Source organism: Pristis pectinata, chromosome 2 (genome assembly GCF_009764475.1).
Source record: "Pristis pectinata isolate sPriPec2 chromosome 2, sPriPec2.1.pri, whole genome shotgun sequence".
Taxonomy (NCBI): domain Eukaryota; kingdom Metazoa; phylum Chordata; class Chondrichthyes; order Rhinopristiformes; family Pristidae; genus Pristis; species Pristis pectinata.
The window spans coordinates 133,016,719-133,036,648 of NC_067406.1; the positions used below are offsets into that span (position 1 = coordinate 133,016,719).

The window sequence follows — 19,930 nt, forward strand, 5'->3', positions numbered from 1 at the left end:
TACTTCTAACATCTTCTGTTGGTATCTTAGCTTTTCAGCAGCTTTTGGATCTTATAATGGTATACTCCTATTGATGGAGGTGTTATAGTGCCTCCAGTGGAGGGAGGGCATGATTACAGCACGGCAGGTTGGCATAAGCAGTTCCTAATGTTGGTGTGGACATCAGAATTTCTAATAGCACTAATGTAGCAAGAAGTTGCAGATCCAAGGCTTTCACTATCATCGCTATTTTGGATCAGGATGCACTTTAGGAATGAAATGCTGATTACAAAAACTTTAACATTATCTAAAAAGGAACAGTGCATTTGATGGTCATCTATAGCTCTGAATCAGTTCCCGCAAATGTCCATCTTAAACAAATGGACCTAGACTTTATCTGTTAAAAATGTTTGTTTGGAAAATAAATAAATACAGAATCGAAGTTCTGGAATGTGCAATTTAGGAATTATCAGTCGCGTTTGGCTGATACCAGTGGGCTGTTATCATATTCTCTTCCCTTTGTTTTTTGTAATAACACATTCCTTGGACACTCTGTGGAATGGATATTGCCTTAGGTTGTGTCAGAGAACACGGCATTTTGTCCAGGAGTTCTACAGGAAGGTTGGAGCTGTAGTATTGTGCTATCAGAAGGCGACACGTCTGAGCTGTTGTTTCCTCCGTGGCACTATCAGCATTCCTTAATGCTTCCTCAGGCATTATTCAGATACCAGTCTGTCTGCTCTACTTGCTGGTCAACAAACCTTTTAAATGCTGGGTCTCTCTACCCGACGAAAGTAGGGGGGGGGCATCTCTACAAGGACTGGGAGTGGACTGAGGAGGAAGCTTGCCTTCACTGGGACAACTAGGAATGGGCGACAAATTCCAGCCTTGCCAACAATGTCTATATCCCGTGAACAAACCAAAAATAATTGGGATCTTTTGCAGCTCACAGGGTATGGGAAAGAATTAAAGGCCTTTGTTGTGATCCAGTAATGTAGTTGCATGTTGATGGAGTAATTTGGTATTAATCTGAGAGACTAACCATTAATAAACATCCCCTCTCTGTCTTTGTTTCCTGCACCTCTACAATATAAAGCAATGAAATATAAGGCAATCCATTCTGAGCTGCCAATCTCTGATTTAGCTGCAAATTGACAAGATAGTGGAGGATCTAAAATATAATGGGCTGTTGGGAATGTCACTGGCAAAAAATTGGACAGATCTTCCCAAATGATTCTCATGAGGGAGGAGGCAACTGTTCTTCTGAGCAGGAATATAAGTTTGGAATATTATGTCTGGGGTGAATTCTTCAGAGCTATCTCACTTCATATGCTGATCAGATCGCTGTATTTTGGTCTCTAAAAATTGTTTCTCCATCCCTCTTTTTATCCCATTTTGTCCAATCATCTACACCTCAATTTCCCTCATTTCTCTCTCTCTCTCTCCCTCTCTCTCTCTCTTACCCTCCTCTCCTGTCCTTATTCTCCTCCTACGCGACTCCCACTCCTACTACTTTCTGTCTGGCTCCTTATTGCCCCCTCTGCCTCTCCACACCGTTCCCTACAGCCCTCTGTTCTCCTGGAGCACTTGCACAGAGAGGACAGTCCCACAGACATTCTCCCCCTGAAATCTTCTCTTTATCTATTTCCTTCCTCTGGACCAAGCTGACTCTATTGTTCAAAATGGCTTGAGAATTTGGGAGTATCACTGATGCAACAGCATTTCAGACAGCTGATTGGCAAAAGAATCACTTTAAACAAATGACTCTCTTCTCCTATCCCGGGTGGCATGCTCAAATCAGACAAGAACCTGTCAGTCTGGATCTGTGGGTGCCATTTACAAGTCCTGATAAGGGATACTCTGTCCATTACTTCACAATCTGCTCATTTTGCTAATCTAAACAATAAAGTATCATTACAATAAATCATGCCATAAGGCAACCTGCTTTTCTTTAAACTGTCAAAGCACTGCCTATTCTCCAGCCTTGCATGCATTTCCCAGTTCTTGATTAAGCTGCCAAGTCTGCTACTGTTAGAACAACACTGTAGATCTGTGCCTTATTATTCCAAAAAGGCTCAGGTCTCTCCATTGGGAGACCTGGGTGTAATTGTATTTGCATTGAATGGTATATGTGTATCTAGTGCCCCTGTGCAATAGTCAATCAGTGATTCACAAGACACAGTCTCTCTTGCTGACCCTCTCCACAAACTTCTGAGCCAGGATTGGCAGGTCTTTTTGATGTTTGGATTCCCAAGGTGAAAGGAGAAAGATTTAAAGGGGGCCTGAGGGACAAGTTCTTCACACAGAGGGTGGTGGGTATGTGGAAGGAGCTGTAGAGGAAGTGGTTGAAGTCAATACAATCTAAAAGACATTTGTAAGGGTTCATGGAAAGGAAAAGTTCAGATGGATATGGGCTAAATGCAGGCAAATGGGACTATCCAAAGAAGGCAACTTGTTCAGCATGGACGAGTTGGGCCAAAGGGACTGTTTCCATGCTGTATAACTCTATGACTCTCCATGACTCTTCCTCCATACACAATAAAAGGTATTGACTGATTATTTCCCTCCGTAGATGCTGCCTGACCTGCTGAGTTCCTCCAGCACTTTGTGTGTGTTGCTCCTGAAGAATCTCTTGTGTCTCCTTGACTGCTAAAGCGTTATGATTTTTTTGGTCTCTTTCTGTACTTCTTTGTGCAGCAGCGAGATCTCCCTGTGAGATATCTATACATATTTCCTTTCTATCAGGCAGTCAATTCACATCCAGTGTTTTGCTCCTCAGCCAATGAATTCATGACATTTTCTTTCAATTACAGTGGCCAGCATTTAATGCTCAAACTAAATTCCATTTGTACTGAAAGGAATTATAGTCTATTTCATTGGGTGGTTAGGAGTCAGTCAAGTGGCTGTATTTCTGGGCCAAATGGATTTTGTCTCCTGAAAGGACCACGTGTTTTTACAGCAATCCAGAAGTGTTGTGCCAGTGTAGTGGTTATATGGCTGCATAAATAACCCAAAGGCCTGGACTAATGATCTGGAAAAAATGAGTTCAAATCTTAACTCGGCAGTGGGACATTTAAATTGGGTTAATTGAATAAATCTGAAATAAAAAACCCTGCCTCGGTGATGGTGACTACGGAGCTAGAGTCTTTGAATATTTTGAAGACGGGTAAAGTATAGATTCCTGATAAGTATAGAGTGAAAGATTGGTGCAGATGGAATGCAGAGATGAGGTTGCAATCACATCAACCACGATCTTATTGAAGGCTCAAAGGTCTGCTCCTTTCTCATGTGTATGCAGGAGAGGGGGATTGGAGGGGATGGGAAATCAAAAGCTTTAGGGAGAGAATTAGAGAATGGGGGTAGAACCACTGTGGTAGTAAAGGCTGTCAGAAACAAATAGGAAAATGGTGTTTTGCCAGAAGATTAACACAGAGAAAAAAAAAATAAGAAGGGACATTATGGAATCCAACAATTTTGTGGTGTAATATCTGTAGTTCTATGAAGGGTGGAATTTTAAGGCCTAAGAGACTGACAGTCTTAGTGTGAAAGTGTTGAAGAAATGGAATCATCGCAGGATTGATAAATTGTAATAAAGGCATTTTCAGAAGCAGGGACGGCAGTTTTAGAGAAGTGGATGGATGGATGGCAACAAGTTCATGAAGATGTTGCAAGTTTGTGTCTCGTTCAATTACAAGATGTTCATTAGCAAAAATAATGCCTGCCCCATTAATATATTCAGGCATTGACCCCTAGTTGTAGATTCTCCAATCCACCCTGTCAAAGCTCCTTGAGATCTTTTGGATTTCACGCAGGTCACCCCTCCCTCTTCTAAGCTTCAGCAGATAAAACCTTAGCCTGTCCAACCTTTTCTCAAATGGCAACCAACCTATTCCAAATGTCAGCTCCTGAAATATTCCTCTTTTTCATCCAGTTTCATCTTATAACATGTTCTGGGCTCTGGTTTGATACCAGATTGCAGATGAAAATTGTACATCCTCTGTACTTTCTGCTTAGATGTTTTTTCTCGCTTTGTTTGCTCATTTCTCTTCAAGTCATTGTCAGAAGAAAAGTCAGAAAACAAAATACATCACCATACATGTTGTCATGAGCCCTCAAAACAAATCAGGTTGCCCATCATTGTACAGTGGTGAAAAAGGCCTCATTCCTCACAGCTCTCTCCAGGATTAGACCACTGTCCTGTTTCCATTCCTTTTAATTCCTTTCCTTGGGATGGCTTCCTCCTTCCTGTCACATCAGATACAACAATCCAAACCCACAAACTATTTAACTTCAGGAAACTTCTACTGAAGTCACATGTATAATGGAGAAGAGAATTAAGAATGACACTTTTTTTATGCAGTGTGTGGTTGGAATCTGGAAGGAACTTCCTGTAGATGTGGTGAAGGCAGCTTCCATTGTGGCCTTCAAGAGGGAACTGGATAAATATATGTTGAGGAAAAATTTGCAAAGCCACGGAGAAGGGCCAGTGGGTGGAACTAAAAATTTGCTCCGGTAGAGAGCTGACACAGACATGAAGGGTTGAATGACTTCCTTCTGAGCTGTAATTATTCCGTGATTCCATTAGATTAAGCTGGAAGGAGCGCAGAGGAGATTTACGATGATGTTGCTAAGACTTGAGAGACTGAGTTATGTAGAGAGGTTGAGCAGGTTGGGACTGTTTCCCTTTCACCCAGCGGGTGGTCTGTACATGGAACGAGTTGCCAGAGGAAGTGGTTGAGGCAGGTACATTAACAACATTTAAAAGGTACTTGGATAGGTACATGGATAGGAAAGGATTAGAGGGATAAGGACCAAACACGGGCAAATGGGATTAGTTTAGATGGGAATCTTGGTCAGCATGGACTGATTGGGCCAAAGGGCCTGTTTCCGTGCTGTATGACTCAATGACTCAATTAGGTCTCATGCAACATACAATTCTTCTTCTGGTATATTGCCTTAGTACATTGCTATTGCTAGCTGACACCTTTTCACTGCTGGGGGAAGGTAGATGCAAGCTGAAGGATGCTTTGTGACTGCTTACTATGCAATGAGATGGAGGGCATATTGGGGATTCTAATCATACAATGGGTAGAACCAGTAAAGCACCTGGCAGGTAACTATGGAGGCTATCCTCTGTGGAAGAGGTGTGATGGATTCCTTCCATATGGATTCATTTGTGGTCTCTGGTTACACCATTTGACATTTTCTTGTTTTTTTTTTCGTTTCATTTCTTGTTTCCTGTTGGTCCTTGAATATGAGAGTCATGGCAAAGACAACATTCATTGTGCATCCGTGGTTTCCCTTAAGTGAAATAAGAATTGGGTATATGATATGGGACTGGGAGCACATGTCAGCCAGGCTCCATGCCTGAGGGATGTGAGCAAATCAGGTGGGTTTTTACTGAAATTTGGGAATTTTCATGGTCATTTCCTGGTAATGGTTAATAATTAACAATGTCTCAGTGTTATGAGTGGTGTATTATTTCATGGGGCAGGTGGTAGACACTTATGTACCATCAAACGTACTCAAATAACTAACCGTGCCTTTGGCATTTCCATGACTCACCCATATTAATGTTATATCCCTACTCTAACTTTTGTCCACTCAACCTATAATGATTTGAGGTTCCAACAATAAGTTGAAAGAATCACATCCTTGCCTTCCTTTCCAATCCCCTTCTTTCGCCTCTTCATTGTCACTTGCCCCAGTAGGACTCCAGCCCTGAACTACAGAATGTGATGGTGACAAAGCACCCTGTCACTAGCATATCATTCCTCTCTTTGATCTCTACAGTTCCCCAGCTTGGTATATGCTCCATTTTCCTTGAACGCATGTTTGGCTTTTTATTGATTGAGCTAGCACTAAACAAGAGGCCCCGAGGTGATTTATAATGTCACAGAAAATGGTCTTTCACTCATCGATCAGTCATCATTGTGTTTGTTACATGGAGAGTCACAAATCCTTAGCTAAGCTGCTGTGCTGATGGTACAGAGGAAGGCATCATCATTTATCATGCCACCACTATCTAACACCCATTGTATTTACAGACATTTCTGTCCGTGCCTTAACTATGGTTTTCCATTCCCTGTGCAGCTTCAACACCACAGTCCTGTGCATTTTGGTATGAGGTCATGAGTAGACAGTAAACCTCCCCTTACACTACCCTCTCGCACTCCACCCCCTTCCCATTCCCTTCTGCCCCAATAAGTCACGAGAATCCTATAAAACAGCACTCTGTCAATGTGGGTTCTTTGTGAAGGAGCCACAGACATTACATCCATGAAAAGCTGTAAGGAGTTTTAAATGTTTGAGGTGGTGAGGAAATGTGGTTAACCATCCAGGCTGGTCCAAAGAAACTTCAGATATTAATTCCTTTCCTGGATGTTTTCCCTGCTGTTTTTCACTTCCTCTTTTCTCATGAAGGCATCTAGTCCTGGCTTGGATGCGGTTCCACAGGTGCATAAGCTCCCTCCAGATCTTCAGTCAATGGGGGAATTATTATTGTGTGCATGGCAGTCTACTCAGCTGTGAAAAGCATCACAGCTATTCCTAGTCACATGGAGCACACTCTACACCATTGGGTAGGCATTGGTTCCCAATCTATTTTTTGTCCCATTTTAGGGAATACTTGTATTCCTCCTGCATGGGCATATGCTTCTTCAGCCAACAGATATGAAGGCATCATTATACAAAGTCAAGACTAAAATCCAGCAATGCTGGACCCAGGACAAAACAGTTTCACAAGCCATCATGGCATGGGACTAAACCAATGTTCCTTCATCGTCACTGGATCTAATTGGAACACACTCTGCCAACAATACCCTGGAGCATCATCACCAGAAGGACTGCAGTGGATTAAGAAAGCAGCTCATCACCACCTTCTCCATTGAATTAGGGATGGGCAATAAACAGTGGGGGAGGGGTTGCCTCATGGAACATTTCCAGAGCAAGGAACGAATACCTTGCCACTGAATGCATTGGGGAACCAGTGGGTTTTGTCCTATGTCAGAAAGACTGGAGCACAGGGAACTATATCAGAACAAGTCATTGGAGATGCAGCCAAGTGAAATTGAAATTGGAGAATGAGATAAACAGGTGTGTGCAAATAATTGGGCACTTCACCTCTGAGTGTCCTTTCTGTTCATTTCTCAGTGGGCTAAGGAACATGCACTACTTATGAAAGATGCTGGCTACCCAAACATTTCTTAAGTGACATAAATGGAGAACTAAGTACTGGCTGAGATCAGGAGACTCAGCACAGACTATGGGGAGAGTATGCAACCAGTATATCATCAGAGTTAATTGAACATTTGACAATGTTATGGAATGGTGAATTGAATGGCAAGAAACACCAGATGGGGCCAAAACATCTGGAAAATTTAATATCACTCACCCTATGCCAGCACTAAAAACTGAAATTACACACTGCGTAATTAGGCAGACAGCAAATCATTTTGGTCAAAGGGATCCTTGCTAAGCTGTAACATCATCGCCAAGGAGTGTTCTCAAATAATGCTTTATCTTCGAAGAGCGACATATGATTTCCTATAATTGTTGCCTCGATCGACATTGGGTCAGGTCTTCCCATTACTGAACACTACCAGCTATCGTTCACCACATTCACCCGACCTGTAACTCTAATCTTTTGGAATATCATTGGCTATGCCAGGAGGCATCTCTGAGAATGTTACCAACCTTTAGTGCTTTTGGCTAAACATGGTCTCCTTTCTCCTTGACAACTCCCTATGACTCTTCTGAGCATGTGGTTCTTTTTACGGAAGACAATGACCTCTGGTCACACCAGTGGGCTGTCCTCATTACAGAGCTTTATCATCTTGGAGCTCTCATTTGAACCTTGCATTGGACGAGTACCCCTCCCATTGGCTTTGCTACTTTTAGTGCTCACTGCTAGCCTCTCCCTTCCACCTCTGCAACTGCTGACCAACCCTACACTAACCACTCGCTCGTAACTCCTGCGATTGCTTCCACGGCACGCTGTTGTCCTTCAGTCTGCGTCTTTTTCCTTCTCTTCCCAGGGAAGGGGTACCATCCAAGTGAAGATGAAAATTTGGGATTAAAGGGAAACAGCAGCAGCAGCAGTAAACACAACAATGACAGCGTTAGCGGCAACACCAGTAGCAGGAATCAACAGCGTGACTAAGCATGCTTCAAATCAGGGAGAGACAGAAGTGGACGTACTGTAGAAACTGGCCATTACGTAGTTTTGGCAGCGATCACCAGTAAACTCATTTGGACACCTGACGAGACAAATAAAATGAGAGAGAAAGAGAGGAAAGAGAAGATAAGTAATTGTCAGGATAGAGCCATTGATGGCACAAGGCCTTATCACCTTGGTGTGGTCATTGCTTGACCTGGTAATTTTCACCCTTATCAAATGCAATAATTGTTGCTGCAACACAGCAAAACAAAAGATTATTCCGTGGGTTCATTTACAAGCCATGAAAATCCAATTCTTGAATCTACCTGGAGATAGTTTTCAGAACCAAATCAAAATTAAACAAGAGGGTCAGTTAGTTTTACACAGGGGGACATTAAACATTAAAAAATCTTCACTGGTTCTGAAGATTTTGGTAAATGACTTATATTTCCATTTGCTGGAGTTGCAGGTTGAAGAATGAATATTTACAAATTTGGAAATAATTTCCAGTTTTCGAAATGTGCTTGGATATTTTTCACAGTGATCGCATGATGCACAGTGGACATTTTACTTCCTGACAAAAGAAAGCCTACAGTTCTGTGAATTGTTTGGAACCTTTCTGGATCATTAACTGCCGGTGGTAGAGACGGGGGTGGAGGGAGGATCTTAATGGCTGTAAACTCAACCCAGGGGTTGCCAAGCAAGTGAGTCTCTACTGCACTGCTTCTCAAAGTGAAAGGCACTGCGCACAAAATAAACTTCAAGCAAGCAGTCAGTAATGGTTTTGTTGTGCTTGGTCACATTTTCAGAAACTGTCCGAATTATAAAATGCTATTTTTCATTATATATCTTTCTTTCAGATCAGTGACGACACCAAGGATTTTTTTCTGAGCTGTATGGGAGAGAATAAAAACCCAGACGTGATTATATCTTCACATACGTTCAGGTATAAAGACCCTCATGGGTACAGTCTCTGCACATCTTTCTCCAGTGAATCCGCGATCACACCTGGAGGGTAGAAATGGGACATAAACAAGCAGAACAAATGTACTCGGCAGGTCTACACACACAGTTAAAAGCAACAAAAATTGTGGCATTAACAGACAAACCAACACCAAGGAGAGATACTTGGTGAAATCAGGCAGCTTGGCAGCCAGAATCCATTGGGTAATTATTACTCTTTCAGCTTGACTGTCTCTCCTTTTAAGATAATGGCAGTTTTCATGAAGTCATTTGTTAATTTATAACTGGGAGCACAATAACATTGGCACTCGGGTATCACTGTTCACAAGTCCAGTTAGAACTTCATAGTTTATCAGGAACTTTCAATTTCCAACCCTTCACAAAAGCTTTAAGACATACTGTAAATGACACAGTGAAGAAAGGTAAAATGCAGGATTGCCTGATCCATCGGTTTTAAATTTCCTCTATAATTCACCAATTACTACTCTGAGACTTCGAATTCAATTTTAACTTTTTTAGCAAAAAATTGGAGGGTATGCTTCGTAAAGTTAATGAGAGACCATTCCATAATGCCCCAGTTATTATTTATAATCATGAGGGACAAGTGGTTCGAGTTCTATCTGTCACCACACACTTTACAGTCAAATTGTTACTTAATAAATATTTGTTTGGACGGGTCACACAAGCTGTTAAATCAAAACGGCATCTGCTACCAATTGACTATATCAAAATATCCGATGAAACAAAACGCAGCAAACAGCTTAGCTTGGACCAGACTCTTGGAGGCAGGAAAGCCTAACATCAGTGAGCTGTTTAAACTTTAAACATTTGGGAATATTGTATGTAAGTAATTAGGGGAACTTTGTTATCTAACCCTATCTGTCAAATAGCAAGATGTTTAAATATTTAAAGTTTCACAGGATGCAAACTTTCCTGTCAAGTCCAGGACTAACGGAAATCCTGAACATTTGACACAGTTCATTTTCTAGTAAGTGAGATGTGCAGAGGAGAAATATGATTCTTGACTAAATGGCTTCTCCTCTATCCACACTTTCTGCCCCACACTAAACTGTAAATTAGGCTGCTCATCGAGATCATTTCTGTGTATTCATCTTTGGAATAAAACTGCTACTGATACCAAAACTGGCGACAGCTGAATGAATCTGGAAAAATGTCCTTCTGATCCAGAAGGAATTGTCATCCAAGCACAATATTTCTTTGTGATGTATTTGTGCATTTATTGGGATCCAACTTCATTGTAACATGTGTCAGCATGACAGAAACACCCCATTCCACGACACCACTGATAATCTTATGTCATTGTTTTTTAAATTTTTTTTTCTGTTTCCCCTTTTGAATGCAATGACAGGTTCATAACTTCTGATTTCAGGTAGAGGACAGGTTCAAAGGCTGTATAACACAATTCCTAACACTACCTCTTTAAATGTGACCCACTGCTTAGTTCCTACTATAAATCTATAACAGGTTACCTTTTTACTTCAAGGTAATGATTGTGGGCTTGCTGATCTCACCCATGTTCAGACCTTACGAGAGGAATGTGACCAAACTATTCTCAGATCCTTTTCTACACTGAGATGTTCCCAATTTGATTTGAACACCTTGAAGCATGTCTTGTTTTGAGGCTCGTGATTATTTATACCCCTAACATTTTCTTTCCAGTAGCAACCAGCTCACTTAACCCAGGGTGCGGAGAAGTTGTTTGGGCCGAAAATCGCTAAATGTAAATATGATTGTTATTACCGCTATTGTGACCAGTTGCTATGCTGTGCCGATGCAACACATTAATTATAACATGGGAACACTCAAGTTGATTGATGGACATGCCTGTGAATATTGCTTCAACTGAGCTTTAAGCCAAACAGTACATCTGTATCTGATTTTATTCCAAATGCTTATAACAGCCATGGAGGCTAAATGCTGTTGTGCAACTTACAATACACTAACTAGGGATGGAAAATAATTGAATGATCCATGTTTAAAATCTAAGGGTCGAAGCTCCATTATTTTTGAGATTTATTACACATTTCAAATGTTACACTGGGTTAAAATTGGACGGAATAATAATAGTGTTGCTGGTTCTGTGGTGAAAACATCTGCTCTGGTACCAGGCTAATCCTAACACACATTTGCTTTCATTTATAGTTGGGCTACACACAGGTTGTCATTTTACTTTCAAATAGCCTTGTTGCTTTTCCACATTTTTCTTAGAATTCCCAACATATCCTGTGATAAAACTTTGACTTCAAATAGTCATGGAGGCTAAAATGCAAGTGTGAAGAGGATTTAAGAGCGACCCGTGAAGGCAGGGATCAGAAATAGAAAGCCGGACCTAATGTAGGGTAAGGGCTTCCACAAGTCCTCCAAATACAAATAGAGTGACGTCTGGAAGGCTTTAACTTTTATTCTCACTGTTTCTCTCTCCATGTGTGTATGTGCATGTATGAGTTGGGAGGGGGTGTGTGCATGGGAGTGGGTGGGTCTGTTTGTATGTGGATGCCTGGATAGGAGGGCTTTAGAAGGATATGGGCCAAATGTGGGTAAATGGGACTAGCCTAGTGGGCACCTTGGTCAGCATGGACGAGTTGGGCCGAAGGGCCTATTTCCATGTTGTATTACTCTATGACTCTATGTGTGGAGGTGGGTTTGTTTCTGGGTTTACGTGTGGGTGTGTTTGTGTGCATATATTTACATAAACTATCCCACGTTGATGGAATTTAACAATACTCTGGGACTTCACCACTTTAATGAAACTGCAGTCAATGGTGTCATTCTTTTCACGTCAGTGAGATGTGGTCTGAATATTTAGACTATTGTGTCTGCTATACTCCAATTTAAGCACTCCTTTTGCATTTAGCAATGCAGAAGAGTAGGGTGGATTGTCAGGTAACCAGAATGGTTAACATTAACCAACATCTTGTGGTCTCCTTTGTGAAGCAAATTAAAACCAGAGATGGACAGAATAGATTTCCTACCGAAGCATTAAAAGTTATAAACAAAGAAGAGATCTCTATCCACCGTAATCTATTGAATTAAGTTAAACCCCAAGACAGTGTTACTCAATAATGTAAAGAAGGTCTTGTGCAGGAGTAGTGTAGCTACAGTGCAATCAATAGGATTAAATTGGAATGAGTTGGATGTGATGTAGGAGGCATGATCAGTATGTTTGTAGATGACTTGAAGATTGGTGGAGTTGTTGACAGTGTGGAGGGTGATACCAATGTATTAGTGGAATGGGCTGAGAAATGTCAGATGGACTTTAATCCAGATAAGTGTGAGGTAATGGATTTTGGGAGTACCAGTGAGGCTAGGACAAATACCACGAATGGTAACGTCCTGGGCAGTATTGAGGAACAGAGGGACCTTGGTGTGCAAGTACAAAGATCCTTAAAGGTGGCAACACAGATAGAAAATGTGGTTAAGAAGGTATATGAATACTGGCATTGAATACAAGAGCAAGGAGCAAGAGCACTCCAACTTTATAAAATATTGGCCAAACCTCATCTGGAGTATTTTGTTCCTCTGGAGTACTGAGTGCAGTTCTGGTCACCACACCTGAGGAAGGATGTGATGGTGCTAGACAGGATGCAAAGGAGATTCACCAGGATCTTGCCTGGGATGGAGCCGTTCAGTTATGAGGAGAGACTAGGTCTGTTTTCCCTGGAGTGGAGCAGGTTAAGAGGCATTGTGATTGAGGTTTACATCATTATAAGGGACATAGTTAAGACAGACTGCAGGAATCTTTTCCCCTTACTGGAGGTGAACAAAACTAGAGGAAATAGATTTAGGGCAAGGAGTTAGAGACTAAGAGGGGATTTGAGGGAAAATATTTTTCACCCAGAGGGTGGTGAGTACCTGGAATGCACTGCTGGGGAGAGTGGTGGAAGCAGAGTCACTGACAGAATTGAAGAGGTGTCTAGACAAGCACCTGAATTGCTTTGGTATTGAAGGCTACAGGCCAAGTGCTGGAAGATGGGATTAATATGGATGGGTGCCCACTGGTTGGCATGGACGTGACGGGCCAAATGGCCTGTTTCCATGCTGTATGACTCTATGTCTCTATATCAGCAATAGCAGACGTAAGCCCAATTTAAATGTTGTGCATTATCCGAGAGTCTGTCTTTCACAGCCTGCATCAGAGATGTGCAAAGTTTACCATTTAAACAAAGAATGAACCCAGGCCCTTCCTCCCTTCGAATAAACATAAATGTGCACCCCGAGTCTAATGGGGAAACTACTCTCACTGTGAATGTGGAATAAATGAGTTTTCACAAAGCAATTAATTTCAGTGTTGAGCTCAGGACTTGATCTACAAAACACTGACGAGGAATATGTCCTTTCAGTGTTGGAGATAGCAACATCTCATCAGCCCAAATTATTTCTTGCCCTGTGCACAGGAGTGATGACCCCTACTCTCTAAAACATTTATGCACATGTGCACACTCACACATAGACGCACACACTCTCCACTGACATACAGATATACACACTAGCACGGGCACACAAAAAGCACATACATACACACAAGGATGTCCAAAATGACTGGAAACCAGGCTCAAAGACTTAGGCATGCACACGTATGTAGACACACACATACAACCTATACTAATAGGCCTATAGATGCATGTGCGTACAGGTACGTGTGCACACACACACACACACACACACACACACACACACACACACACACACACACACACACACACTCATAAAAAAACATGCACGCACTTCTCTCCTGAATTATCACTACCAAAAATTTGAAATATAGAATAAAAACCTTATGGAATTTATGTGAGAGAAAATAATTAAATAAACACAAAATATGAAAGAAACAAATTTTGTCAATTTTTGTCAAGGGTTCACGTTACAGAAAATTGTGATATGGACGGTTTCTTGGGAACACAACCCCTCCATACCACAGGGGTGTACTGTACTTGACAGGGTGGATGTGGAGTCAATGTCTTCTCTGGCTGAGAGTCCAGAACTGGGATTACCATCTCAAAATGTGGGGTTGGTCATAGAGTCATACTGCACGCAAATGAGTCTTTCAGCCCAACTGGTCCATGTTGACCAAGAATCCCATCTAAGCTGGTCCCATTTGCCCACATTTGGCCCATATCCTTCTAAACCTTTCCTATCCATGTACCTGTCCAAGTACCTTTTAAATGTTGTTCATGTACCTGCCTCAATCACTTCCTCTGGCAACTCATTCCACATACAGACCACCCTCTGGGTGAAAAAGTTGCCCCTCAGGTTCCTGTTAAATTTCTCCCCTCTCACCTTAAACCTATGCCCTCTAGTTCTTGATTCCCCAATGAGGAAGAGGAATGAGAAATTTCTTCCCTCAAAAACCAGTGAATCTTTGGAATTCTCTGTTCAATGTTGCCTTGGAGGCTTGATTACGGAATATATTCAAGACAGAGAGGGATAAAGTTTTAACAAAAACCAAAAATGCTAGAAACACTCAGCAAACTGCCTGACCTGCTGTTTCCAGCATTTTCTGCTTTCGTTTCAGATTTCGAGAAACTGTAGATTTTTTAAAATTTTTATTCATTTATAAGTTTTTCAATCTTGAGGGCATCAAGGGATATGGGGTGTGTGCAGGGTAGTGCTGAAGTAAATTATCAGCCACGATATTAAATGGTGAAATAGGCACAGGGGCCAAATGTCCTACTCCTGCTTCTAATGTCCTAACCATAATCAGTTGTACATTTCCTTCTGTTATTTATATTCAAGAAGAGATTTTTTGGCTATGTACCTGGATGCAGCGAATGATGGTATATCAAGCAGATGGAGAATGGCATCTGTCATCTCGCTCGATCTACTGATCTCATATGCAAACAATGGAAATTCCCCTGCTATAATGAAACAAAGCTTGCTGTGTAGTGTTGTGTGTTTGCATATGTGTGTGTGCATGTGCGCATGTGCGTGGGTGTGTGTGCTTGCGTGGGTGTGTGTGCGCACGTGCACACCCGTGCATGCACACCTGTGTGTGCAAGCATGCATGAGACAGAGGGAAGGAGACTGTGGATAGGAAAATACAGCAGGGGAAATAAAATCCACATTAGGGTGTGTGAATGTGAAAGAGTAAATGTGCATCATTTTATTGGAAGAAGTGTGTGTATCTCTGAGTGAGTGTGACAGTAAGTACATAAGAGTAAGTATGAGGAGTAGGGGGAAATAAAACGTGTTTATGTGTGTGTGTGCAGGTGTGGATGGGAGAGGGACAGAATGTAATCTATGTGTATGAAGCACTTCATATTCCAGTTTTCTGGCCTACAACTCAATGGTATGAACACTGAATTTTCCAATTTCAGGTAAATCACTCTCTCTATGTTTCTTTCCCACTCCCACCAGTCCACCCAGGTTTTCTCTCCCTCTGCTCTCCTTTCCCATCTCCATCTGCCCATCATCCACACACCTATTCACGCGCTCTTCTCCCTTGGCCTACCTTCCCTATCGCTCCCCCTGTCTGGTTTCATCTGCCATCCCCCACCTCACCCGGTTCCATCTATCACCTACCTGCCCTTGTCTCACCCCCTCTCTCTCATCTCATTATACTGGCTATCTTCCCTCCACACTCTCAGTGCTGATGCATGTTCACAGCAAGAAAGGTTGACTACCCCTTTGCCTCCTCAGATGCTCTTAACCCTCTGAGTTCCTCCAGCAGTTTTCTTTTGCTCCAGGTTCCAGCATCTGAAGACGCTTATCTCTCTATGTATATGTGTGTGAGTCCATGCCAATATAGTAGGGCAAGAAAGATACCTACTTGTTGCAGGTTTGTACATGTGTGTGTGTGTGTGTGCCTTGCACATTACCACTGTGCAGAAGGCATCTTATGACCTATTGAACAAGCAGTGTGTTCTGAATGGGAGAGAGAAGAAATTAATATAACAAGGCTTAAAATGTCCCATAAAATCAAAAGTACCGAATCTGTTTCAACAGTTATATTTTCAGTCATACAAGTTTGCACCCAATAAGCTGTGATTTCAGGACAATGCATTTGAGTTGGAAGGGTTCCAACGCTTTGCAAATGGGTACCTTGAAAGAATGTATCAGGCCAGTTAAATGGAATTCAAAGGGCAGAATGAACATATTAGAAAATTCATCCATTGGTCAACAAATCAGCCAATTAGATCCTGAATATAAAAGATCCAAATATTTTAAAAGGAAATGGGTGAACTTTGCCAAATTAAAATTAGTTTATTAAATTAAGAGTTACGATTTGGTGTTAAAAGAAGTAAGTTCACTGGTTAAGTTCTGCTGTTATAGCTTCATTAATAATTCAATATTGTGTGATTCAATAGATGGTCATTTTGAAGAAGATTTCAATTGCAGTAAGCTTGAAACTGTGATGGAAGTCTACTGTAAGGGTCTGGTCCCAGTAGCTGTGAGCAATTTGAGATATTACATGTGGTGGGTATTGTATGCTTGAAGAAGCTTGCAATTTTGTATAAAAGAGTCCCAAAGCTTTTCAACACCATTGGATTTCCCTTGGGTCACACCTGAATTTGATGCAGACTAATTAATCGAGATAGACTGCATGAGTGCCAAAAACTCTGTAATTGTTGAAGCTCATGACCACAGGGATAACAGAAGGTGAACGAAATGGATCTTTAGTCCTGCAGTTCCAATGGTCCTTACACTCTGCTGGTTGTTGTGCAGGGGCTACAGACTACAGTTCAAGAGAGATCACTCACAACTGCCCAGCATTACAGGTAACAAAACGAAGCTACAATGATGTGTAGCTACTTGTGGAAAAAAGAGGACGAAGGAAAGGTTGGTTTCACTTACTGACAGGAGAGCTTATTAATACCATTGATAACGAAACACTGTCCTCCGTTCACACAGTAGTGCCGATTGCTCTCGTTGCATGGCCTTGCATGGCCTGACCAGGGTGTTGGTGATGTGGTAGCTGCAAATAGGAAGAAGAACAAGATTAAAGAGGGGCACTGCCATTATTTTATTGACAGTACAGATCACAAAGCCTCAAGCTCAATTGTTTAATTTGTACTCTTGTATATTTGTACCAAACTGCCTTTTTTGGGATGTTGCAATTAAGTTATTATTGGGAGAATGAGATGCATCCATAAACTTAGCCTTCTGGCCCTGGTCTTCAACATCCTTTGCACCCCTGTTCCTCCCTATCTCAGCAACTCCTTCAGAATGCTGCATTCCTCCAACTCTGGCCTCTTGTAGATCTCTGATCCCTTTACTCCACCATTGATGACAATGCATTCAGCCATTTTGGCACTAATCTCGGGAATTCACTCCCTAAACCTCTCTACATCTCATCCCTTGTAAGGTACTCTTTCAAACAAAAACTCTCTATTACCAAGTTTATCAAAATACTTCCTTAAATGAGAAGGGTTTTGGGATGTTTTATGATGTTAGAGGAGCAAGTTTTGGTGTTCCTCAGGGAGAGCATGTATTTCACATATTACTCACAGGCCTTTCATTTGGGGCGACATTTGACATCAGAAAGGAACAGTGGGTTAGTGAGCTTCTGTCTACCTATATGCCCCAAGGGCAATTTAAACTCAAACCTTACCCTGAAAAATTATGGTCTCTGTGCTGTTGAGGACCTAATGGACAGGGAAGAAATACTACCTTAGCTAGATGTGTTAGCAATTGTGCCATGCACCAACATCTTCAAATAATCTTACCATACTAACACCCAATGTATTGGTGCAATGGGAACTACGGCACAGAATGAGTTATAGTTGTATTGGGGAACATTTGTACTCAGTCCACGTGATTCTTTACACATTTCAATTAACAACTCAATTGGATGCATTGATTTCTGTACCTGAATTCAGTGTAATAGCCAGTCCATCAGGTTCCACAGCCCAAGAAGTAATCATAAAATGTACCCACAGCTACAATGATTCAAGAAAAAAAAGGAGCACCAATACTACTTGGCTAACTAAAGCAGTATTAGTGCAGGATATCTCAAGTGAAATAGAGTCAAGGAATGTCACAGGCAATTCACTACTAAGGAAAGTGACTGTCTTATAGGATCCCACTGGAAAAATGGAAAACATTTCAATACAGAAGTCAAGACAATTCTGTGTTTGTTTATTGAGGTTTACCTATTTAACTTTCAAAAGCAAGTTTTATGTTGAGCTTCCATGAGAACTCTGGTGATTGGTGCTCTTATCGATATATCAGAAACCAAATTGGGATCCCTAATACTTAGTTCAGTGGATGCAGCTTCTCTTAATTTGGAATTTCAAAACAAAAATGTCAGAATTGAACCAGATCTGTTCATATCAGACAGAAATTTTGTATGGGTCCCCTATCTTTTCTGATCAATCTACAGAAATTTCCCAGTATTTCACAATATTCCTAGTTCCTGATCATCACTGTGTGCATGTTGTCTTCTTTTCAACAGAAGGTCAGACATTTGTTTTGAACCATTCCCTGTTCTCTTCTCTTTCCCACCTCTCTTTCTCTGATTCTTAAATCTTTTTCGTCTCTCCCTTTATCCAGTTCTAATGTAAGGTCATCAACCTGAAACAAACTCGACAAATACTGCCTGACCGGCTGAGTATTCCTAGTATTTTCTGCTTTTATTCTGAGATTTCCAATATCTACAGTATTTTGCTTTTGGCTTTAGTTTGCAGAGAATAATTTCACATCAATTTTATTTAAAAGCAATTCCTTTTAACTATTGGTATTAGCTCAGGAACCAAGGAGGAGGAAATCTCATCTGCAGGCAAGTAAAAGAATCCTCAACCTTTCTAATACATTTAAGTCAGATGGTCCCAGAAAACAGATTGCCAATTTTAATCAGCTTAAAACTAAATCTTGACTCTCGCCCACCATCTCTTTTCAATGCGCTGTGATCCCTTTGCTTCGGGGCTGGAAACTCCATTAATTTTCTAATTGAACAGGAGCCTCTGCTGGAAGCATTGCTTTAAGCTCCAGAATTTTCTTGTGCTGCAGTCTCCAAAAGTGAGCTTCAAGCCCATATTTCACGCCCAAGTATTGGCAAAAGGAGTATGCATGCGCGCACACACACACACACACACACACACACACACACACACACACACACACACACACACACACACACACACAGAGACAAAGATCAAAGTATAAGTTAGCAATCTGAATAGTAATTGCAATGAAGTCACTGATGTAAAAAGACTTTAAGGAATCAGCCACATGACTTTTTAAAGGAGCATACTGTGGTTCCAAAATATATCTGTGCTGCACTATAGCGAGAGATCATTCCTTCATTACTCTCACTTTCATAGTTAATAGTAGACTTCAACCATTGTGATTCCATCTTTGGAAACCTTCACTTAAAGATATTAAAATCCACAATATTACACATGCTATCAGGCATTAATTCTTCACATTGCTCCTTCAAGCACAAAATCAATTCTCGGACTATACTCAGTTATTTTTTTTTATTTTCTAACACAAACTGCTTAGAGCAAAACAGTGATTCATCACCCATCAGTATCAGCGGCAAGTAAGTGCTGGGATTCCACAACAGCATGAGAGCTCATCCGTACAGACAGAACAACTTCAATACTTCAGTGGTATTAAACTTGTTACATTTGTTCAGCTACCAGTGAGGAGCCCACCCCATCTCACTGTACCCACCTTACCTGGAAAGGTGCGCATTTTTAAAAAGCCTTGAGAAATGAAGATATCTTGTACTCGTGAATGGGAGACTTTGCCCTAACTTTTCTGCAGTCAGAAGCTGCTCCTGTGGTTCCTAAAACAAAATCAAGACTCCTGCCTTTTTGTTTTGGTTTAAATATACTTCCTTGTCCACGTCATTGCACTGTCAATTAT

At 41.3% G+C, this 19,930-nt stretch overlaps 1 protein-coding gene across 6 annotated transcripts in view; it reads right to left on the reverse strand.

The window, feature by feature from the left end:
• nrg1 (neuregulin 1) overlaps positions 1–19,930 on the reverse strand; it is a 365,600-nt gene that overhangs the window by 25,784 nt on the left and 319,886 nt on the right. For 3 of the 6 annotated variants that reach the window (XM_052045975.1, XM_052045954.1, XM_052045938.1), the window contains 2 exons: positions 16,913–17,033; positions 8,179–8,237 (listed from right to left, as the gene is read on the reverse strand). In XM_052045975.1, coding sequence (XP_051901935.1) covers positions 8,179–8,237; positions 16,913–17,033 — 180 coding nt within the window. Of the gene's footprint in view, positions 1–8,178; positions 8,238–9,077; positions 9,146–16,912; positions 17,034–19,740; positions 19,800–19,930 lie in introns of those variants that run through there. The other 3 variants (XM_052045965.1, XM_052045946.1, XM_052045983.1) reach the window with 2 other exon arrangements.